Below are 24,902 nucleotides of genomic sequence, written 5' to 3'. Positions count from 1 at the left end.
GGTGCTTTTGAAGAAGAGGAGGGGAGCTCGCCTGGTACCTTGGCCCCCTCCATCATCAGAATACTTCGGCTGCAATATGTATTGCAGCAAATCGCCATGGTTACTTCAACAGCACCTCCCTCCCCTGTCATGTCTACCTCCGAGAAGGACACGAGCAGCAGTGCTGTGGGAACACCATCTCCTCCAAGTTCCCCTCCACGTCGCACACCATCCCGACTTGGACATTTATCGGCCGTTCCTTCCTCGTCCCTTAGTCAGCATCCTGGAGCTCCCTCCCGAACAGCACTGTGGGAGTATCTTCACCCCATGGACTTCGAGAAGAAGGCCCACCACCACCTCCTGGAGGGCAAAAAAATGCTGGCCTTGCCAGCGACGCCCACATCCCAAAAACACACAGTAAAAACAATTTGTCGAGTGAGGGCAGGATTTGGGCTAGACTGCACTGAATAGCCTACCGATGCGCACGTTCCCAGAGCGGCCACTTGCTTGAGATAGCGGAGGTACTGCCTGCGCATGTCTGCACCTTCAGAAGTGGGGGGGGGGGAAGAAAATTGGGAGATACGGGAGTGAGGAGAAATATGTTGCTAGGGAGGGAAAGGTTTAAAGAAATGAGAGAGAGATTTGCATTTCTATAGCGCCTTTCACGACCTCTGGATGTCCCAAAGCGCTTTACAACCAATGAAGTACTTTTTGAAACATAGAAGATAGGAGCAGGAGTAGGCCATTCAATGCGATCATGGCTGATCATCCAAACTCAGTGAAGTGTGGTCACTGTCGTAATGTGGGAAACGCGGCAGCCAATTTATGCACAGCAAGCTCCCATGTGATAATGACCAGATAATCTGTTTTGTGTTGTTTGAGGGATAAATATTGGCCCCAGGACACCGGGGAGAACTCCCCCTGCTCTTCTTCGAAATAGTGGCCGTGGGATCTTTTACATCCAAACTGAGAGAGCGGGTGGGGGCCTCGGTTTAACGTCTCATCTGAAAGACGGCACCTCCGGCAGTGCAGCACTCCCTCAGCGCTGCACTGGGAGCGTCAGTCTAGATTTTTGCGCTCGAGTCTCTGGAGTGGGACTTGAACCCACAACCTTCTGACTCAGAGGCGAGAGAGGGTGCTGCCCACTGAGCCACAGCTGACACCGGCTTGATCCAGGATCTCTGCTGAGTTAACCGAAGCACCGGGGAAATCGAGGGAGCTGTGGAGCGCTCCCTTTTAGCGGCAAAGCTTTTAGCTCCGAGGCTCCCGGGGCTTGCAACAAGGAGCCACGGTTATCGCAACAGAGGTGGAGGCACTGAAAGAGCGGTGGTGGTGTTCGTTTTTCTTGAAACCTCGTTAAGCTGTGTTGACCATTTTGGGCCTGGAGGACAATCTTCTTGACACAAAAAGGAGGCCGCACAAATGCCGAATCTGTGACTGAAAGTCCAATATTATCTGTGAGGGCTCTTTGATGGTTGTAATAGCTAACAGCGTAAGAGGCTTTTAGGACTGAATTAAGGAGATGGACCTTTGATTGCAAATGGAATAAAGGAAAAATAGTGAAACAGAACCTTTTGTTAAGGGCGATGAGGGCCTGAGGTAGAGTAATATCCCACTCCTTGTTTGATGTTCTCCGTCATCACCTCAGAATCATCCCACGTTCTCACCGTGACCTCTAACTGTCAGTACACCAAGTTAAAGATCCCATTAAAGGAGCGACGGGGAATTATCTCTCCCCCTGCCCCATTCCCGTGCACTCCCACCTCCCCTACTCCCGGATGCCTGTCCAACACTCCTCCCTTGATGAACACCACACCACCAAAAACCGATCAACTAGTCGTTCATTTCTTCGCTCTTTGTGGGATCTTGTGTTGTGCAAAAATGGCTGCCGAGCTTGCCTTCATAACTGTACCCCAGTGAGAGTCAGTGCCTGTGGAACTGTACCCCAGTGAGAGTCAGTGTCTGTGGAACTGTACCCCAGTGAGAGTCAGTGTCTGTGGAACTGTACCCCAGTGAGAGTCAGTGTCTGTGGAACTGTACCCCAGGGAGAGTCAGTGTCTGTGGAACTGTACCCCAGTGAGAGTCAGTGTCTGTGGAACTGTACCCCAGTGAGAGTCAGTGCCTGTGGAACTGTACCCCAGTGAGAGTCAGTGCCTGTGGAACTGTACCCCAGTGAGAGTCAGTGTCTGTGGAACTGTACCCCAGTGAGAGTCAGTGCCTGTGGAACTGTACCCCAGTGAGAGTCAGTGCCTGTGGAACTGTACCCCAGTGAGAGTCAGTGTCTGTGGAACTGTACCCCAGTGAGAGTCAGTGCCTGTGGAACTGTACCCCAGTGAGAGTCAGTGCCTGTGGAACTGTACCCCAGTGAGAGTCCGTGTCTGTGGAACTGTACCTCAGGGAGAGTCAGTGCCTGTGGGACTGTACCCCAGTGAGAGTCTGTGGAACTGTACCCCAGTGAGAGTCCGTGTCTGTGGAACTGTACCCCAGTGAGAGTCTGTGGAACTGTACCCCAGTGAGAGTCCGTGTCTGTGGAACTGTACCCCAGTGAGAGTCAGTGTCTGTGGAACTGTACCCCAGTGAGAGTCCGTGTCTGTGGAACTGTACCCCAGTGAGAGTCAGTGTCTGTGGAACTGTACCCCAGTGAGAGTCCGTGTCTGTGGAACTGTACCCCAGTGAGAGTCCGTGTCTGTGGAACTGTACCCCAGAACCCAGCTGGATGCCGAAACAGCACCTTCTCAGAGTATAAAACAGTCATTGAGAATTTCGGTCCCCTTGCTGGATCTGGCTGTTAAAATCCCCCTATAATGAAGGTTGGCTCAATATTAGGGAGGGGGCCCCCCAGCAGCAGAATTCATCTCTTCCTCTCCCCCCACTTATACCCTAAAGTGCCTCTTTAGTGGCCAGTTGGTGACTGGTGCTGGGAGTACGCTGGGCTGGCCAGTCACTCTGGGGCCGATGTATAGTCGGCCTCGGCCCTCCACCCACAACTGTGTGGGGATCTGGGCTCTGACCAGCTTCAACCGGCCACTGAATTATTAGCCCATAATTTCAAATAATTCTTAACAGGCTGGTATGGTGCTGCAGCTCTCTGTCTCTCTGTCGGCATCTCTCTCTCTCTCTGTCACCTGTATGTGATTCTCATTCTCTCTCTGTCTTTGTATCATTGTCTGTCTCTCTCTCTGGCTCTCCCTATCTGTGTGCGCGTGTGTGCGTGTCTGCCTTTCTCTGTCTCTATCACTCTATCTCTCTCTTTTTCTCTCTCTCTCTCTCTCCTGATCTGTCTGCCTCTCTCTCCCTATCACTGCCCCTCTCTGTCTTTCACTCAGTCTCTCTCACTCTCTAGCTTTCTCTCTCTCTCTCTCTCTCTCTCTCTCTCTCAGTCTCTCTCAATCTGACTCTAGCTTTCTCGCTCTCTGTCTCTCCCTCTCTGTCTCTTTCTCTATCTCTCTCTCCCTCACTCTCCGTAGCTTTCTCTCTTCTCTCTCTCCCTCACTCTCTCTCAATTTCTCTCTCCCAATCTCTCTCTCTCTCTCTCTCTCTCTCCCCCTCACTCTCTCTAGATTTCTCTCTCTCTCTCTCTCTCTCTCTCTCTCTCTTTCTTTCTCTCTCTCAGTTGTGTCACGGCTCCTCCAGAAGAAGTGTCTCCTCTTGTCCGAGAATTTAAAATGCTTTTTAACTCGATGGATTTTTTTTTTAAACAAACACTCTCGGATTACATTACAAAATAATGATTCGGCTAAATACTCCCCAGATCCTTGTTCTCGACAATCTGGCAAAAGTGCAGGACAGATGGTGTCCCATAGGAAGTGGGCTGGGACCGCGGCGAGGTGGGGGAGGGGGAGAGAACGCTGACACTAGCATGAAGTAAACCTTTGGTTGTCTGAGGGGGAGAAATCCCAGGAAACTCTGCAACACATCCAGGAAATGGAAGAGACATCAACCCATTGAGATACTTCAGTGAGAGGATGCCCGCGTAAATTTAAAATTATCAGCGTCCTGGTAAATCCCAGAATCTATCTGCTCTTGGATTATCGCTCATGCGAAGCGCCTTGTGACGCTTAACTACATTAAAGGCGCTATATAAATGCAAGTTTTTAAAAAATCGTTCCTGGGATGTGGGTGTCGCTGGCAAGGCCGGCATTTATTGCCCATCCCTAATTGCCCCTTGAGAAGGTGGTGGTGAGCCGCCTTCTTGAACCGCTGCAGTCCGTGTGGTGAAGGTGCTCCCACAGTGCTGTTAGGGAGGGAGTTCCAGGAGTTTGACCCAGCGACGATGAAGGAACGGCCGATATATTTCCAAGTCAGGATGGTGTGTGACTTGGAGGGGAACTTGGAGGTGGTGGTGTTCCCATGCGCCTGCTGCCCTTGTCCTTCTAGGTGGAAGAGGTCGCGGGTTTGGGAGGTGCTGCCGAAGAAGCCTTGGCGAGTTGCTGTAGTGCATCTTGTAGATGGTGCACACTGCAGCCACGGTGCGCCGGTTCCAAAGAAAGTACGAGAATTTACACCTTCCATGTCCTCGGGACATCCCAATGCTTTTCACAGCCGATGAAGTACTTTTTGAAGTGTAGTCGCTGTTGTAGTGGAGGAAACGCGGCAGCCAATTTGCGCACAGCAAGCTCCCACAAACAGCAACGGGATCAACGACCAGATAATGAATCAAGTGTGAACGACTCTCCCTGCCGACTGGGCAACCTCAGAAACTTTTGCTTTCTTACGGTAACGGCCGTGGCTCAGTGGGCCGCACTCTCGCCTCTGAGTCAGAAGGTCGTGGGTTCAAAGTCTCACTCCAGAGACGTGAGCACAAAATCCAGGCCGACGCTCCCAGTGCAGTGCTGAGGGAGTGCTGCACTGTCGGAGGTGCCGTCATTCGGATGAGACGTTAAACCGAGGCCCCGTCTGCTCTCTCGAGTGGACGTAAAAGATCCCACGGCCACTGTTTCGAAGAAGCGCAGGGGGAGTTCTCCCCGGTGTCCTGAGGCCAATATTTATCCCTCAACCAACATCACTAAAACGCAGATGATCCAGTCATTATCACATTGCTGTTTGTGGGATCTTGCTGTGCTCAAATTGGCTGCTGAATTTCCTATGTTACAGCAGCGACTACACTACGTTGGCTGTAAAGTGCTTGGAGACGTCCTGTGGTCGTGAAAGGTGCTTATATAAATGCAAGTCTTCCTTTTCTCATTTCTTCATTTTGTGGTTAATCACTGTCGGACTTTGAGCGCTCAAGTGAAAGCTGTCCCGCCATGCACAAGCTGGCTTTTTCGTGCGCTCTCCTTGTTGGTCAGTCAGTCAGAACATGGGCTGAGGCGCAGAATGGGCGTGTGCCGTGATAAACCACCACGGGCCCGCTCTTTCCACTTCCTCCTCCTCCAGAAGATGCTGCCTCTTTTTGGGGGGGGGGGGGTGCAGTTCCACATGTGCCAGCTGCCGGTCTTCATACGTGAGCCTAAAAATGCAAGAGTAGTTAAGCTATTCGGGCACGGGGGGCATCACAACCGATCCCGATCCCGTCAAAACTGTGATTGATGAATTTTTTTTTTAGCTAAGGGCTATGGAACCAAGGCAGGTAGATGGAGCTAAGATACAGATCAGCCATGATCTCATTGAATGGCGGAACAGGCTGGAGGGGCTGAATAAGGACATAAGAAGTAGGAGCAGGAGTCGGCCATTCGGCCCCTCGAGTCTGCTCCGCCATTCAATAAGATCATGGCTGATCTTCTACCTCATCTCCACTTTCCTGCACTATCCTCATATCCCTTGATTCCCTTAATATTCAAAAATCTATCGATCACTGTCTTGAATATACTCAACGACTGAGCCTCCACAGCCCTCTGGGGTCGAGAATTCCAAAGATTCACCACCCTCTGAGTGAAGAAATTTCTCCTCATCTCAGTCCTAAATGGCCGACACCCTGTCTGAGACTGTGACCCCTGGTTCTAGCCAGGGCTCCTCCACACCCCATGTCTTCCCCTGACACACAGACGAGATCAAGAGCACAATCCTGGAATTTTTGTATTCTTTATGCACCTATCACGACCCTACTCAATCGACTAATGAGGACACGGCGGGTATTGATCCTGGGCCCCTCCTAGCTTATAGGATTTAACTTGGCCTGGGCTGTACACCTAGCAGCTAAGCTATTGGGTTAGACTTTTGTGTGCGTGTTAGAACAATTTACATAAAGCTTATACGTGATGAGGGGTGGCCCCTTGAACGTGACCGCAAAGCCATCCAGACGTGGCTGGTTTCAGGCAGGTCCCAGATTGGAATTATTTTACATTGGATTACACAGGGTATAGGGCACAGAAACCGGCCTTTCGGCCCCAACCAGTCCATTTATGCTCCACTCGAGCCTCCTCCCGTCTTTCCTCATCTAACTCTTATCAGCATAATCCTCTATTCCCTTCTCCCTCAGATGCTTGTCTGGCCTCCCCTTAAATGCATCGATACTATTCGCCTCAACCACCCCCTGTGGTAGCGAGTTCCACATTCTCACCACTCTCTGGGTAAAGAAGTTTCTCCTGAATTCCCTATTGGATTTCTTGGTGACTATCTTATATTGATGGTCTCTAGTTATGCTCTTCCCCACAAGTGGAAACATTCTCTCTGTATCCACTCTATCAAAACCTTTCATCATTTTAAAGACCTCTATTAAGTCACCCCTCAGCCTTCCTTTTTCAAGAGAAAAGAGACCCAGCCTGTTCATCCTTTCCTGATAGGTATAACCTCGCAGTTCTGGTGTCATCCTTGTAAATCTTCTCTGCACCCTCTCCAGTGCCTCTATATCCTTTTTATAATATGGCGGCCAGAACTGAACACAGTACAATTGATTATTGTTTAGTCAGAAGTCAGAACCCAAACGAGGACCAACCTTAATCAGAGCAAAACCTGTACCGCTAGTTGTATGTCAATTATCATGGTCAGATTTGGGGCTTTAGTCCAAAGGAATTGAGGCCGATGGTGTTGACTTTGGCTGTCGTGTTGGTGGTTGGGATTGGTCTTCCATTTAATGAGTTGAGGTCAATGATGTTGATGTTGGATTGGGCTTCAGCTTAATGAGCTGGGGTCAGTTTAGGTCAAAGTGGATTAAGAAAGAAAACCTTGCATTTCTGTAGCGCCTTTCACAACCTCAGGCCGTCCCAAAGCGCTTTACAGCCAATGAAATACTTATTGAAGTGTAGTCGCTGTTGTAATGTAGGAAACACAGCAGCCATTTTGCGCGCAGCAAGCTCCTGCAAACAGCAATATGATGATGAGCAGATCATCTGTTTTATTAGTGCTGTTGGTTGAGGGATAAATATTGGCCCCAGGACACCGGGGAGAACTGCCCCTGCTCTTCTTTGAAATAGTGGCGTGGGATCTTTTACATCCACCTGAGAGAGCAGACGGGGCCTCGGTTTAACGTCTCAGCCGAAAGACGGCACCTCCGGCAGTGCAGCACTCCCACTGCACTGGAGTGTCGGCCTAGATTTTTGTGCTCAAGTCTCTGGGGTGGGACTGGAACCCACAACATTCTGACTGAGAGGCGAGGGTGCTGCCCACTTAGCCACGACTGACACGGTTAAGAATCGGACCGGATGCTAATTCCCTGATCTTTCTGCACCTGATTTTGTCTCATGTATGAATTTCATTTTTCTCTCTTCGTTGCTAGGCACCACCGAGCGGGTATGCCTGATCCAAGGGACGGTGGAGGCTCTGAATGCTGTCCACGATTTCATTGCGGAAAAGGTCCGAGAAATGCCACAGAACGTTGGCAAGGCTGAGCCAGTCAACATACTGCAACCTCAGACCAATGTGAACCCAGACCGGGTCAAACAAGTAAGTTTTTACACAAGTATTTTCAGACTGAGAGCGATTTGAAGATCGGACTAGTGCCCTGGCCAATGGCTCCTGTAGCATCAAAGGAGCGTGTGTTTTGAAAGTGTGGCGAGGAGGACTGGTGGTGAGGGTGCAAAGTCCCAGGTGGTCCTCTCCTGAGACGGGAGTGGTCGCACGTTATTGGGGGCAGTGTAGAGGGAGTTTTACTCTGCATCTAACTCGTATCTAGACTGCCTCATCGAGCCTAGGAACGCTGGATGAGGCAGTCTAGAAAGTGGTTTATCCTGGATCTTACCTGAGAACCATAAGATCATAAGATAAGAAATAGGAGCAGGAGTCGGCCATTCGGCCCCTCGAGCCTGCTCCGCCATTCAATGAGATCATGGCTGATCTGAACCACAACTCCATGTACCCACCTTTGATCTGTTTCCCTTGATACTCCAAGGAGCATTGACCATAGAATTTACAGCATAGAAACAGGCCATTCGGCCCAACTGGTTTATTCTCCGCATGAGCCTCCTCCCACCCTACCTCATCTCACCCTATCACCATATCCTTCTATTCCTTTCTTCCTCACGTACTTATCAAGCTTCCCCTTAAATGCATCTCCGCTATTCGCCTCCACCACTCCCTGTGGTAGCGAGTTCCACATTCTCGCCAATCTCTGGGTAAAGATATAAAGATGAAGGTGGTAATAATGGACAGAAGGGTTGGAGGTTTGCCATTGACGAGTCCCGCCCGTTGTGTTTATTGAGCTCGTTCCTTGAGGTTCTGACACTGTGAAAGCACAGTCCGCTCTTTGCCGAGTTTCCGTCAGCGGGCTTTGGCTAGGTTTTCAAAATACAACAGTAACGCTGGGCAGTCGCTCAAACCGACGTCCACATTGCATAGTTCGGAGAACTGGTCAGCAAAAGACCAGCACAAAGTGGGGCGCCAGGCGACAACGTCTTGTCAACGAGGTCGCAGCTCATTTTCGTTTCCAGTTAGTCAGATTCCACTGAAGGTAAGTGAGCGATGGAGGGGGGGGGAATGGACACGAGAGAGAGAGAGAAAACCCACGCGGTAATACAGGAAACTCTTGTTTAAACGGCACCTAAATATCCAGAATTCTCCATTAACCGGCAAAATTCTCACTCCGAAAACAATACCTCAATAACCGGCAATGTTGCCGAGTCCGAGTCTCCCACGGTGGCCGAGTTAGTCAGTGGGGGTAGTTCTCCAAACTGCCACTACTCGGCTTCTTGGCGCTGTCGGAAGTCGGAACACCTCAATACCCCTGTAACAGGAGTCTGACTCTCCCGCGCTGCCGGTAGTCTCTTCTGATCCGCCATTTTACAGGAGTGCTGTGCGTCTCCCACGCTGCTGGTAGTCATTGCATTGCATCACCCTCAACTGGGAGTACTGTACTTAATCAAGCATCTTCCACCATCCATTTAACACAACATTCTGTAGGTGAGTACCCAATTACTGTATACTGCACATTTCTTAATTTTTTAAATTTTTCTTTGTTAAAAATAGCCTCGGTAGATAACCCTCTCCGTCATCCGGAATTTTTGATCAACCGGCAACACGCCGGTCCCGTCGGTGCCGGATACCAAAGAGTTTCCTGTAGTGAACTGGTGCAGTCTTATTGCGAGGCGGAAGCGGGACGGGCAGGATTTGTTCTGCTTCTCCTTGTTGTGATTTCCTGCTCTTGGTTCCCTTGTTGCTCGTTTTCCTCTCCCGACGTATCGCTTCCTCCGGACTGCACAGTTTCCACTTGATCTCTGACCCCAGTCACACTGCTCGCACAGCATACTTCCTCGCAACACCCCTTCCCACAGGAAGTGACCATTATCCTCACAGGAAGCGGTGGTTTCTCCTAATCAGTGAAGGCAAATTGAGCTTTTCCTGCCGCACTACCCTGGGTCGTTTCCCTTCTGAGGAAACTCTGGGCTTGGAGCATCGCCGACCCTGCCCTCTGCTGCTCACAGCTTGAACAAAATCCTTCAGTCACTTTATTGCGCTTTCTTTTTCCTCAGTGTTTTGATTCCTCTGATTTAAGGGAGGTCCGGACCAATCTGGACTGCCATGATTGGGTGGTTTCTTGGGGGGTCAGACCAAGTCCTGATTGATTTTTTCTCTCTCAGCTCCTCCTGGAAATGAGACTTTCCACTATGTAGAATTTGCTAACACAGCAACAGGCCATTCGGCCCAACTGGTCCATGCCGGCGTTTATGCTCCACACCGGCCTCTTCCCACCCCTCTTCCTCCAACAATACCCACATACCCTTCTAATCCTTTCTCCCGCATCTCCTTATCTAGCTTCCCTATAAATGCACCTACGCGATTCGCCTCAACTACTCCGTGTGATAGCGAGTTCCGCATTCTAACCACTCTCCTGGGTAAAGCCCAAAATAAGGGGCCATCAATATAAGACGGTCACTAAAAAATCCAACAGGGAATTCGGGAGAAACTTCTTCACCCAGAGAGTGGTGAGATTGTGGAACTCGCTGCCACAGGGAGTGGTTGAGGTGAATAGTATCGATGCATTTAAGGGGAAGCTGGATAAACACATGAGGGGGAAAGGAATAGAAGGATATACTGATGGGGTGAGATGAAGAGGGCGGGAGGAGGCTCGTGTGGAGCATAAACACCGGCACGGACCAGTTGGGCCGAATGGCCTGTTTCTGTGTTCTACGTTCTATGTATACAGGAAACTTTTTTTTATCCGGCACGGACGCGACCGACGTGCTGCCGGTTCATCAAAAATTCCGGATAACCGGACGCTACAGTAAAAGATACGGAGCTGAGAGCTCCGTATAAAGCAACAAACCCTGTTGCTTAGCAACAGCTTCAGAACAATGGCCACAAGTTGCAACAATCTCTGTAGCTTAGCAACAGCTGCAGCCACACCCTTGCACAGCAACAAATGGAGTAAAAAAAGTAATAAAAGTTACCTGAACCTACTCCTGAATTTTGCCGGTTAACCGAGATTTCCGGTTATTTAGGTGCCGGTAAATCGATAGTTTCCTGTAGTTGGTTCTTTCTTGGGTGAGGGCTGAGGTCAATTGCTGAATCTGAGATTGAAACACCGGCCGTCCAATGAGAGGTTCAGACCTCATGTTGAGGCTCTCCACCTCCAGTTCTCTACTGACTGCCCTCCCGACCTCCACAAACCACAACATCCCTCCGAACGCAGCCTCCCAAGTCCTGTCCTGCGAGTCGTCCTGGCACTCCCATCCCTTCCAAGCTCTGCCACCTCCCTGTGCACCAGCGAATTGAAACCAAGATTCTCACCCTTGCCTTCAACTCCCACCTTACCCCAATGATCAACGGCATTACCTTCACTGAATCCCCCCACCATCAACATCCTGGGGGTCACCATTGACCAGAAAGTTAACTGGACAAAGCCACATAAATACTGTGGCAACAAGAGCAGGTCAGAGGCTGGGTATTCTGCAGCGAGTGCCTCACTTCCTGACTCCCCAAAGCCTTTCCACCATCTACAAGGCACAAGTCAGGAGTGTGATGGAATACTCTCCACTTGCCTGGATGAGTGCAGCTCCAACAACACTCAAGAAGCTCGACACCATTCAGGACAAAGCAGCCCACTTGATTGGCACCCCATCCACCACCTTAAACATTCACTCCCTCCACCACCGGCGCACCGTGACTGCAGTGTGTACCATCTACAAGATGCACTGCAGCAACTCGCCAAGGCTTCTTCGGCAGCACCTCCCAAACCCGTGACCTCTTCCACCTAGAAGGACAAGGGCAGCAGGCGCATGGGAACACCACCACCTCCAAGTTCCCCTCCGAGTCACACAGCATCCTGACTTGGAAATATATTACCGATCCTTCATCGTCGCTGGGTCAAAATCCTGGAACTCCATCCCGAACAGCACTGTGGGAGCAGCTTCACCACACGGACTGCAGCGGTTCAAGAAGGCGGCTCACCACCACCTTCTCGAGGGCAATTAGGGATGGGCAATAAATGCTGGCCTTGCCAGCGAGGCCCACATCCCATAAGGCACCTGTCACTCTGCACATCATCTAGTCCTCCAACCACCAGTGGGTGCTCCTGCAGCCACGGGGCACCCTCTTCCCTCCTGAACGTCCCTCTTGACCATCCCTCCGACTTTCCACCTCATTCCCTGTTTGCAAAAACTTCCTAAAAAAAAAACCCTTTCTGTTTGCCTGTCATTCCCAGCCCCGACTTTCTGATTCCATCCTCCTTTTCTGCCCGGTACCCGCTCTTCCTCTCCGCCTTGTACGTGCTCCCGAGTTGCCGCTGTCACGCCGAGGGGTCAGCGAGCACAGCGGCGATGGGCGAACGGGACTTGGTGCGAGTCCGGCTGCGGGCAGCAAGGGCGTCTGACTAGCTGAGGCTTTCCGGAGGGGCGGGAAGACCGGGCGTTGGAATAGCCGTGCCCGGAGGCGGCGGCAGAAGCGCGGAGGAGGGTTTCGGCGGCTTGAGTCCTCCGGTGGTTTTGGACTCCCTCTGGAGCAACTGGGAAGGGGTCCCCGCAAAGCTCGGTGAAAGGAATGGGTTTTGAGGAGATTTTTAAAGGAGGAGAGAGAGGGGGATTACCGGAGACTAAGACCCAGACAGCTGAAGGCACGGCTGCCAATGGTGGGGCGGTGCTGGTTAAATGAGCAAATATTAAAGCTTTCCCTCTTGTAAAGTCGCTTCACTCGTGTGTCGATGTTCTGTGCACTGCAGTAAAAGCACACCGCAGCGCTCTCGCACAGCAACCACCTGGACTTTAAGGTTGGACGCTGGCACCAAAAGGGAGTCGACTTTAAGATCTGCGGCGTCTTTTTTTTTTGGAAACGATTAATCCTGAGCGTAGCAGCAATCTGCCGGAGAAAATCGAACGCGTTTGCGATGGGTTTGCTGACTCTCTTTCTCCCCCTCTGCCACCCCCCCCTCCGCTCCGCTCCCCAGTGCAACGCTGCAGATACTGCATTGTGCCTCTGACCATCAATCACTCCCAGGTCAGCCGGGGTCACTCGCCAGCTATCGATCCAATTACCGCGAAGCTTGCACCAGCAGTGGGGAGGGGAGGCTTGCAGTGTTCTTTAACAAACCCTCTCCGGATTATACCACCTGTCATCTAGAATAAAGCAGGTTCTCCATCACCGTTTCCTCTGTGGCAGCGACACCTTGCAGGATGGCCACCAGCTTGCTCGCACCTCCTTTTCATTTCAGCTCATAACCCCCTCCGTATTTTAATTTCCCCCCCCCCCCCCCATTATTCATCATAACAACGTGCATTTATAAAGCGCCACTATCGTTTGTGCAAACGTCCCTCGGCGCTTCACGGGCTCGTTCTCAAATAGAATTTGACACCAAGCCGCTTAAGGAGATATTAGGACAGGTGACCAAAAGCTTGGTCAAAGAGGCAGGTTTTTAAGGAGCGTCTTAGAGGGGAAGAGAGAGAGAGGAGGAGAGGTTTCGGGAGGGAATTCTAGAGCTTAGGGCCCAGGCGGCTGAAGGCACGGCTGCCAATGGTGGAACGATGATGATCTGAGATGCTCAAGAGGCCGGAATTGGAGGAGCGCAGAGATCCCGGATGGTTGGAGGAGCTAACCGAGATGGGGAGGGATGAGATCGCGGAGGGATTTGAAAATGAGGATGAGAATTTTGAAATCGAGGCGTTGCCCGACCGGGAGTCAATGTAGGTCGGCGAGCTCAAGGGGTGATGGGTGAACGGGACTCGGTGCGAGTTAGGACCTGGGCAGCAGAGTTTTGGATGAGCTCAAGTTTACGGAGGGTGGAAAGAAGGGAGGCCGGCCAGGAGGGCCTTGGAATATCAGCTCAGGAGGTGACGAAAGCATGGATGAGGGTTTCCACAGCAGATGAGCTTCTTTCTTTGCCTCACGGTGCCGATGCTCGCTTGAGACACAGTACCGCACGTGCCTGCCGGTTCCTCATCCAGGTGGCCACGTTTGGTGCGTGAAGCCACACAGCGATTGGCGGCGGGCTATTCGACTGTGGGAGGCATCGCCGACCCTGTTCTCGCCCAGTGTCCACACACCAGCTCGGATTCCGGCAGTGGTTGTTGAACTAGAGATTGGGAGTAGGATTTCCTTCCTTCCCTCTTTCCCGCCCCCCCCCCATCCCCCTTCACACTCCCCTGCCAGCCCAGAGACGCCGAGGCTGTTCATACAGGAAAAATTCGCAAGGGAGCGAACTTGTGGGGCCCACTGCTAAAATCACCAGATGGGGGGAAAATATGAGGAGTATTTATCCTGGGCCGATTTAAACGGCATTAACGTCGTCGTCTTTCCAACCCTCTTTTTCTGCGCGCTCTTTCCGCATTCCCCCTTTTCTCGTCGCGTCCGAGCCGGCTGTGGCATTTGCAGGCCGTTTCTCTCGCTCTCTGTCAGCTGGAGAGTCGAGGGGCAGCTATGGAAGCGGGGCTGTCCCAGCATTCATTGGGGCGGTGAAAGCCCTCTATCAGTTTATCAGCGTCGCTTCCATGTAGACGTAGCAAATAATTGTGAGCTGAGCTTTTTGAAATCTGGCTGGAGATATTCCTGGTCTGTAGGGCCTAGCTGTTCGGTACCTTTGGGGGGTGCGGGGGAAACATTAGGGCAGGTTTTCCTGTCCCTGTACTTGGGGATATTGGATCATCTGGGCCACGGGAACAGAGGAAAATCGGGTGGGGAGACGGGCGGGCCCACTGGGACCTCACCTGATTTTCCTCTTCTGTAAAAGAAAAGAAAGTCTTGCATTTCTATAGCGCCTATCACGACCTCAGGATGTCCCAAAGCGCTTTACAGCCAATGAAGCACTAAGTGTAGTCACTGTTGTAATGTGGGAAACGCGGCAGACAATTTGCGCACAGCAAGCTCCCACAGACAGCAATGTGATAAATGACCAGATAATCTGATTTTAGTGATGTTGGCTGAGGGATAAGTATTGGTCCCAGGACACCGGGGGGGGCAAACTCCCCCTTGCTCTTCTTCAAAATAGTGGCTGACGTGAATCAACTGAGCGGCCTGCGGGTGGCGCTGTCCAGGGAGGGTATAAATACTCGGGCACGGGCCCAGCTTGCACAGGACATTCTTTAACAGGAACTAGTGAAGGACACAACTAGACCTCCATGTTGTAAAACAGTTGATTAAAGCTTTGTTTAACGCTTAGGCCAAGTGCCTAGTAGTTTCCCTATGTCAGTGGCCATGGCACCTTTTACGTCCACCTGCGAGGGCAGACGGAGCCTCGGTTTAACGGCACCTCCCACAGTGCGGATCTCCCAGGTGACCCACTAGCCCCAGGTGTAGGAACAGGAAAGTTGTCCCAGAGGTGTCGGGTTTGCGCAACTGAAGCTTGAAAGCTCGAGTGTTGGGTCTGCAGCAGCCACCAAGCTTACCTCCTGGGCCTTTGACCACCAAGCTGAACGAGATCAGCAACGCCCACGGGAACACCATCGCCTCCCAAGTCGGGCACCATCCTGACTAATTGCTGACATTCCTTCATCGTCACTTGGTCAAACTCCTGGAAATTCCCTCCTTAACACCATCCGGGGAGCCCCTTCACCACACAGACCGCCGGGAGCCCCTTCACCACACAGACCGCAACGGTCCAAGGAGAGGCCCCCATCGCCACCTTCCCAGGGCAAGTAGGAATGGGAAATAAGTGCAGCCTTGCCGGTGTCGCCAACACTGCTTCGACCCAAACTCTACCGCCCTGTGTCCTAACTCGCACCAAGACCCGTTCACCCATCGCCCCCAGTGCTCGCTGACCTACATTGGCTCCCGGTTAAGCAAACCCCTCGATTTCAAAATTCTCATCCTTGTTTTCAAATCCCTCCATGGCCTCACCCCTCCCTATCTCTGTAACCTCCTACAACCCCCCCCCCCCCCCCCGAGATCTCTGATCTCCTCCAATTCTGCCCTCTTGAGCATCCCCGATTTTAATCGCTCCACCATTGGCGGCCGTGCCTTCAGCTGCCTGGGCCCTAAGCTCTGGAATTCCCTCCCTAAACTTCTCCGCCTCTCTCCTCCTTTAAGACGCTCCTTAAAGCCTCCCTCTTTCACCAAGCTTTTGGTCACCTGTCCCAGTATCTCCTAATGTGGCTCGGTGTCGAATTTAATTGCTAACATTCCTGTGAAACGCCCTGGGAGGTATTACTACATTAAAGGCGCTATATAAATACAAGTTGTTGTTGACATTATTCTGGATGTGTCGATGCATGGCCTGCTGCCTACAACCACCCACACGCTCCCACCTTTGGTTGCCCAATGTGTCCATCCTTACGGCGCCCCGCCTTCCCATGGCCAAAAGCGAACAGAATTCTCAATACCCGATTGGCTGATTGTTGACTGTCGGTCAAGCAGCGAACAGAATCCTTTTGGCAAAATGACGAACGGGCAGAAGATCTGCTGGTCCATCCAGCGGGCGAAACTGGTCCGGTCCAGGAGATCGAGTGGTCCTGATTAATGTCACTCAGTGGGTCGCACTCTCGCCTTGGAGTCAGAAGGTTGTGGGTTCAAGTCCAACTCCAGAGACGCACACTATCCACTCCCCCAGGTTCAATATCTTTATAACTCGTAAACAAAGAACATTTTTTTTTTTTTTTAAACCATAATTTTTTTGTTCGCAGCGGTGTCCAGGTGGTTAACCTTCGGTTCCTGGAGGCTCCAGGCCAATCCTGTAGCGTTGGCAACTCTACATTGCCCACATTGTGAGGACAACCTGGAAGGTTCGTTCCAAGGGCACAGCTCAATGTATAAGACATTGTTCAGCCTCGAGGGGGAGGGGGAGGGAGGGAGAGCTTGACGTTGTGCTATTCCCCTCGTGAGACTCCCACTGAATCTGGGCAAGTTGGCCAGCCCGGCTACAGATCCTGCACGTTCCTGGAAGAAAGCCTGAGTGGCTGATTGAACCGTCAGTCGTTCTACTGTGTCAGCTGTGGCTCAGTGGGTAGCACCCTCGCCTCTGAGTCAGAAAGTTGTGGGTTCGAGTCCCACTCCAGAGACTTGAGCACAAAAATCTAAGGCTGACGCTCCCAGTGCAGTGCTGAGGGAGTGCTGCACTGTCGGAGGTGCCGTCTTTCGGATGAGACGTTAAACCGAGGCCCCGTCTGCTCTCTCAGGTGGACGTAAAAGATCCCACGGGCACTATTTCGAAGGAAGAGCAGGGGGGAGTGCTCCCCGGTGTCCCGGCCAATATTTATCCCTCAACCAACATTGCTAAAAACAGATTATCCGATCATTATCACATTGCTGTTTGTGGGAGCTTGCTGTGCGCAATTTGGCTGCCGCGTTTCCCACATTACAACAGTGACTACACGCCAAAAAAGTACTTCATTGGCTGTAAGGCGCTTTGGGACGTCCGGTGGTCGTGAAAGGCGCTATAGAAATGCAAGTATTTTTTACTGCGTGTAAAAGGGTCATCTCTCGACGCCCCTTTGCCCCCTGGCCTCCACCCTTCCTCCTCGGTTTAAACTTGTACGCAGTATTGGCCCCACCCACCGTTTGTGAGCAGCAGCTATATTTAGGAGCGGGGTGCTACATTTAGGCCTGTGGGAATAATCAGGGGCCAGGCTCTGGATTTTTTTGGGCCTCGGCCAGCTTTGAGGAAACGCGAACAGGAGTTGTTTTGAAAAGTGATAAGGCCGGCCCAACAGTGATGGATCTTATCTAACCCGGCCTGAGACTTGGAAACCAGAGAACTGTTTAGACAGGCCTTTGTGAAGTGATAAGGGCTAAGTTAATGACCGCAGATCTTTTTCCCGTGTGTACAACGCTCGGTGCTGTGTAGAAATGGCTTTCTATCTCCTCAAGGACATGCAGCTCTAAGGAGCTGATGCTGCCGGAAGTTAATATAAAAAGACTACGTCATCCAAACAAAACTTCAATCACGACTTCAGAACCTCATGCACTTACCAGTTAACCTCTTCTCACCCGAGCGTTTCTCATGTCGGCCCATCAATGCTATTTTTCCTTTCCTGAAGGTGCTTACTCTTGCTGGGGGGCTGGATTCTTATCGGTGCCAGCTCCCCTTTCACTACCTTAGCCAAATGACAAACGGGGGAAGAAAATCTACTGGTCCGTCCAGCGGGTGAAACTGGTCCAGGAGATCGCGTTGTCCCCTGATTAATGTCACACAGTGGGTCGCCCTCTCCCCTTGGAGTCAGACGGTCGTGGGTTCAAGACCCACTGTACAGACTCGAGCACAAAACATCCACTCCCTTGAAAACAAGGCTGACGCTCCCAGTGTAGTAGTGAGGGAGTGCTGCACTGTCGGAGGTGCCGTCTTTCGGATGAGACGTTAAACCGAGGCCCCGTCTGCTCGCTCAGGTGGATGCAAAAGATCCCACGGCACTATTTCGACGAGCATGAAGGGAATGATTAGCAAGTTCTCCCTGGTGCCTAGACCAATATTTATCCCTCAATCAACATCACTGGAACAGATTATCTGGTCATTGTCACATTGCTGTTTGTGGGAGCTTGCTGTGCACAAATTGGCTGCCGCGTTTCCTACATTACAACACTGACTACACTTCAAAAAGCACCTCATTGGCTGTAAAGTGCTTTGGGACGTCCTGAGGTTGTGAAAGGCGCTATAGAAATGCAGGTCTGTCTTTTCTTCTGCCTCTTGTAAGGGGGTGATCTCCACCCCAGCCAGAAACTGCAGGGTAGTGCCGGCGTCCTCCCAGTGCATCTGGCTCTCCAACCGGGTCAGCAGCTTCAAATTCCTGGGTGTATTCATTGTGGAGGACTTAACGTGGTCCCATCACATCGACGACGTAACCAAGACGACATGCCAACGCCTGTTCTTCCTCAGGAGACTGAAGAAATTTGGAATGGCCCCCCAGATTCTCACCAACTTCTACCGGTGCACCATCGAGAGTATCCTGTCTGGCTGCATCACTACCTGGTATGGCAACTGCACCGCCACAGACCGCAAGGCTCTACAGATGGTGGTGAAAGCTGCACAACATACTATAGGAATTAAACTACCTGCTGTGCAGGATATCTACCCCGAGAGGTGCCGGGGGAAGGCCCTGAGAATCATCAAAGACGCGAGCCACCCCAGCCACAACCTCTTCGCCCTGCTCCCGTCCGGTAAGAGATACCGAAGCATACGGTCTCGTACCAGCAGGTTTCGAAACAGCTTCTACCCCCAGGCCATAAGACTCATGAACGAATAATTTATTATTTATTACTGTTGTTTTATTTATTATTACTGTATTTCTATTAGTATTTTTATCATTGTTATGCCATATTTATTCCAATGTTGGGAGGACTCGTAAAAATCAACATTTCATTGTGCAGTACACACGTCTGCTGCATATATGACAAATAAAATTGAATTGAATTGAGCTCTGGCCCAGCTCTCGCTTGAAAGAATTCAGCGAATCAGCGTTCATCGCACGAGCCGGCAGCCTGTTCCACAGGCCCACTATTCTCGAGGGAAGGGAAGAACTGGCCAACATCCAACCTCGTCCTGCCCGTGCGTAACTTATAAGTGTGGCTCCCCATGTCCTCTCTAACCTATCCTGTGGAAATAATGGTCATTGTACAACCTACACACAGTCCAGTCACGTTATCATTTTATAAACCTCGGATCAGATCGCCGCCCTACCCCCCCAAGTCTACACTCCTCTAAAGTACAGAGACCGAGCTCGTTGGGCCTATCCAGGTAACTAAGGTGGTTTAAACTGCAAATCAATCTTGTGACCCTCCTCTGTACCCTTTCCAATGCCTCAATAACCCCCACTACGTGAGAAGACCAAAACATAAGAACAATAATAATAACATAAGATGCAGGAGGAGGCCAATCGGCCCCTCGAGCCTGCTCCGCCATTCAATAAGATCATGGCTGATCCGATCTTGGCCTCAACCCCACTTCCCTGCCCGCTCCCCATAACCCTTGACTCCCTTATCGTTCAAAAATCTCTCTATCTCCACCTTAAATATATTCAATGACCCAGCCTCCACAGCTCTCTGGGGCAGTGGATCCCACAGATTCACGGCCCTCTGAGAAGAAATTCCTCCTCATTTGCGGTTTAAAAGGTGCTGTGTCTCAAGGGGTTTTATACCCTTACCTATATAACAATTAAGAAGGACCCTGGGGGGGAGAGTTTAGTTAACGGCCATTTTATTTACAATGTGCTTCTTCACTCAATGCACTACATTTCCCATAGTGCATTGCAAATCACCACTACGGTATCCCATGTGGGACAATTCTAATACACATTCAAAATACACAACAAAAGGGTGCCCCCTTATACTGAAATTATGCCCCCAGTTCTAGATTATTCCGCGAGGGAAAACATCCTCTCTGCATCTACCCTGTCAAGCCCCTTCAGAATCTTATATGTTTCAATAAGATCACCTCTCATTCTTCTAAACCCCAATGAGTATAGGCCCAACCTGCTCAACATTTCTTCATAAGACAACCCCTTCATCTCAGGAATCAACCTCGTGAACCTTCTCTGAACTGCCTCCAATGCAAGTATATCCTTCCTTAAATAAGGAGACCAAAATTGTATGCCTTACTCCAGGTGTGGTCTCACCAACGCCCTGTACAGTTGTAACAAGACTTCCCTACTTTTATACTCCATTCCCTTTGCAATAAAACTGGACACCGTATTCCAACTGAGGCCCAACCCAGGTCTAGTACAAGGATGAAATGTCAATTGTCCTGTGAATACACCCTAGGACCCTGTTCACTTTAGATAGTTTCACAGCGTTGATCACGGACCTTTGGAGACTGACACACTAAAATGCCCAGACCTCTCTCTCTCACCACGGGCTTTAATTCTGTTCCCTGTTGGGTGTGTGTGTGTTTAGCATTTGACCTGCCCACCTACCTGACCCTACATTTTTCTAAGTTAAATATCACTCGTCAAACATGGGCCCAAGCACATCGAGATCTGCCTGTAGTAATCGAGCATCCTCCATAGTCCCGACTCTCGCACGTATCTTGCAGATCATTCCCCCCCCAACACCTACATCCAGAACATCAATGAACATAGCCAAGGACCAAACGCCAATCCCTGCAGGGCACCACTGGTAACTGGTCTCCAAGCAGATCCATTGACGACCACTTTCTGCCTACAGGCATTCAACCAATCTTTGATCCACCGCAGCAGATTGCCACCCAGTTCCACAAGATTCTATCTCCTAGAGAAGTTGTTTGCGAGATACCTTTTCAAAGGCTTTCTGACAGTCCGGTTAGACAATGTCTAATGGGTTGCCTTGGCCATTAACCTGGTGACTTCTTCCAAAAAAAAAAAATTCAATCAAATCGGTAAGGGAGGACCTTCTGTTGCTGAAGCCATGTTGGGTGTCCCTGATATGGCCTTCTCTGTCCATGTGGTCATGTAGAGCATCGCTAATCATTCCCTGTGGCTGACGCCAAGCTAATGGGCCTATCGTTACCTGGTTCTGCCTTATCTCCCTTTTTAAGAATTGGAACGACTTCAATCTCCTTCCGGTCTAAGGAAACAGTCCCCAACTCCAGCAAGTTATTAAAGATAAAGCAAAGGGCTCGCAAACCACGTATCCCATCTCCCTAAGGACTCTCGGCTGGGCATCATCTGGGCCGGCAGCCCGATCTATTTTAAGGTTCCTTGTTCCTTGTAAAACAATATCCACATCTATTTTAATAATAAAATTTTTGACAGCATCGCTTAATGCTATTAGTTGCTCAAGAGTAAAGACGGTTGTAAAGTGCTCATTTAGTATCTACATGGAATGTACAGCACAGAAACAGGCCATTTGGCCCAACTGCTCCATGCTCCACATGAGCCTCCTCCCACCCCCTCTTCATCTAAACCCATCAGCATATCCTGCAAGTCCTTTCTGACCTGTCCTTGAACACCTTTCAATGGCCCAATTGATGGTCCTCAGACCCTTCACTGTGGCTCAGTGGGTAGCGCCCTCGCCTCTGAGTCAGAAGGTTGTGGGTTCAAGTCCCACTCCAGGGACTTGAGCACATAAAGCTAGGCTGACCCTCCAGTGCGGTACTGAGGGAGCGCCGCACTGTCGGAGATGCCATCTTTCGGATGAGACATTTAACCGAGGCCCCGTCTGCTCTCTCAGGTGGATGTAAAAGATCCCATGGCACTATTTCGAAGAAGAGCAGGGGAGTTATCCCCGGTGTCCTGGCCAATATTTATACCTCAACTGACATCACTAAAACAGATTATCTGGTCATGATCACATTGCTGTTTGTGGGAGCTTGCTGTGCGCAAATTGGCTGCCGCGTTTCCCAAATTACAGCAGTGACTACACTTCAAAAAGTGCTTCATTGGCTGTAAAGCGCTTTGAGACACCCGGTGGTCGCGAAAGGCGCTATAGAAATGCAAGTCTGTCTTTCCTTTGCATACAACAACAACTTGTATTTATATAGCGCCTTTAACATAGTAAAATGTCCCAAGGCGCTTCACAGGAACGTTATCGGACAAAAGTTGACACCGAGCCACATGAGATAGCGGGACTGTCAAAGAGGCAGGTTTTAAGAAGCGTCTTAAAGGAGGAGAGAGGGGTGGAGGGTGAAAAAGCTTTGCCCACTGCTCCCAGAGTTGTCCACGATCTTTTCCATGTGCCTATTAGCCAATTTAATTAGCAACCTTAGTTTAAGTCTTTCTTACTTGCCGTTGGTTTGCTGAGTATTATCTACCTTTAATTCACGAAGGTAATTTTTCTTTTTTGAAAACAAAAAGGGGTCCATTCTTTACGTGCGAGGTGGTTCTACGGAGCCAACCACGCCCAATCCCTGATGGACCTCCGAGTCTGGACGCCTCCACTTTCCCCCCAACACAGATCACCGCACAGCGTTCAGGAGCTTCTCCTTAACCTGCTCACCCTGATCGGGTGAGATGGGGGAGGCTGGTGTGGAGCATAAACGCCGGCATGAACCAGATGGGCCAAATGGCCTGTTTCTGTGCCGTATACTCCATGTAACCCTGGGACTAATTCACCCGTTGCCTCGGCACTGATCAGGGATTGAACCCTTGACATGCTTGGCCTAGATCAACTCGTGCCTTCAGCCATCTAGATCCTAAGCTCTGGAATTCCCTCCCTAAACTTCTAGCCTTCTCCTCCTTTAAAATACACCCACCTCTTGGATCAAGCTTTTGGCCGCCTGTCCTAATATCTCTTTATGTGGCTCGGTGTTAAACTTTGTCTGATCATTGCTCCTGTGAAGCGCCTTGGGACGCTTCACTACATTAAAGGCGCTATATAACTGCAAGATGATGTTGATACCAGGCCGTGCATTTGCTAACTGAGCCATCAGTCCGTCATCCCAAGGCTGCAATCTCAATCGTTCTCTTAACCACCCACCACCCCTGGATTCTGTCTAGGGTTGATGTACAGATGATGATTCCGCTAGTGGAGGAGACCAAAACTAGGGGACATCAATATAAGATAGTCATCAATAAATCCAGTGGGGAATTCAGGAGAAACATCTTTAGAGTCATAGAGTTATACAGCACAGAAAGAGGCCCTTCGGTCCATCGTGTCCGCGCCGCCCATCAAGCCCTGTCTATTCTAATCCCATTTTCCAGCACTTGGTCCGTAGCCTTGTATGCTATGGCGTTTCAAGTGCTCATCCAAATGCTTCTTGAATGTTGTGAGGGTTCCTGCCTCTACCACCCTTTCTGGCAGTGAGTTCCAGATTCCAACCACCCTCTGGGTGAAAAAGTTTTTCCTCAAATCCCCTCTAAACCTCCTGCCCCTTACCTTGAAACTATGCCCCCTGGTTATTGACCCCTCTACTAACAGGAAAAGTTCCTTTCTATCTACCCTATCTATGCCCCTCATAATTTTGTACACCTCAATCAGGTCCCCCCTCAGCCTTCTCTGCTCTAAGGAAAACAACCCCAGCCTGTCCAGTCTCTCCTCATAGCTGAAGCGCTCCAGCCCAGGTAACATCCTGGTGAATCTCCTCTGCACCCTCTCCAATGCAATCACATCCTTCCTATAGTGTGGCGACCAGAACTGCACACAGTATTCCAGCTGTGGCCTAACTAGCATTTTGTACAGCTCCATCATAACCTCCCTGCTCTTATATTCTATGCCTTGGTTAATGAAAGCAAGTACCCCATAGAGTGGTTAGAATGAGAAAATCGCTACCACAGGGAGTGGTTGAGGAGAATAGCATAGATGCACTTAAGGAGAAGCCTTAAGAGATGCCTTTGTTACCTCTAGACTTGACTATCCCAATGCTATCCCGGAGAGCCACCCGTCTTCCATCCTCATTAACTTGAGCTTATCCAAAACTCTGCTGCCCGTGTCCTAACTCGCACCCAGTCCCGTTCGCCCATCACCCCTGTGCTCACTGCCCCGTGTCCTAACTCGCACCACATCCTCTTCACCCATCACCCCTGTGCTCACTGCCCCGTGTCCTAACTCACACCCAGTCCCGTTCACCCATCACCCCCTGTGCTCACTGCCCCGTGTCCTAACTCACACCCAGTCCCGTTCACCCATCACCCCCTGTGCTCACTGCCCCGTGTCCTAACTCGCACCGTGTCCCGTTCACCCATCACCCCCTGTGCTCACTGCCCCGTGTCCTAACTCGCACCGAGTCCCGTTCACCCATCACCCCCTGTGCTCGCTGCCCCGTGTCCTGACTCACACCCAGTCCCGTTCACCCATCACCCCCTGTGCTCACTGCCCCGTGTCCTAACTCGCACCGTGTCCCGTTCACCCATCACCCCCTGTGCTCACTGCCCCGTGTCCTAACTCGCACCGAGTCCCGTTCACCCATCACCCCCTGTGCTCGCTGCCCCGTGTCCTGACTCACACCCAGTCCCGTTCACCCATCACCCCCTGTGCTCACTGCCCCGTGTCCTAACTCGCACCCAGTCCCCTTCACCCATCACCCCCTGTGCTCACTGCCCCGTGTCCTAACTCGCACCACATCCTCTTCACCCATCACCCCTGTGCTCGCCGACCTACATTGGCTCCCAGTCCAGCAACGCCTCGGTTTAAAAATTTTCATCCTTATTTTCAAATCCCTCCATGGCCCTCGTCCCCTCCCTATCTCTGTAATCTCCTCCAGCCACCCCCCCCCCCCCGAGATCTCTGTGCTCCTCCAATTCTGGCCTCTTGCGCATCCCCGATTTTAATCGCTCCACCATTGGCAGCCG

The 24,902-nt window shown here is 51.0% G+C and overlaps 1 protein-coding gene across 2 annotated transcripts in view; it reads left to right on the top strand.

Moving 5' to 3' along the window:
* Nucleotides 1-24,902, top strand: part of LOC147096768 (RNA-binding protein Nova-1-like) — a 162,430-nt gene that overhangs the window by 120,056 nt on the left and 17,472 nt on the right. For both annotated transcript variants that reach the window (XM_085973384.1, XM_085973385.1), the window contains exon 3: nt 7,634-7,800. In XM_085973384.1, coding sequence (XP_085829510.1) covers nt 7,634-7,800 — 167 coding nt within the window. The remainder of the gene's footprint in view (nt 1-7,633; nt 7,801-24,902) is intronic.

The sequence above is a fragment of the Somniosus microcephalus genome, chromosome 34 (assembly GCF_052327205.1).
Source record: "Somniosus microcephalus isolate GS21.2 chromosome 34, FLI_Smic_1.0, whole genome shotgun sequence".
Lineage (NCBI taxonomy): Eukaryota > Metazoa > Chordata > Chondrichthyes > Squaliformes > Somniosidae > Somniosus > Somniosus microcephalus.
Note: the sequence above shows the minus strand (reverse complement) of the source record. Positions and strands in the feature narration are given on the sequence as shown.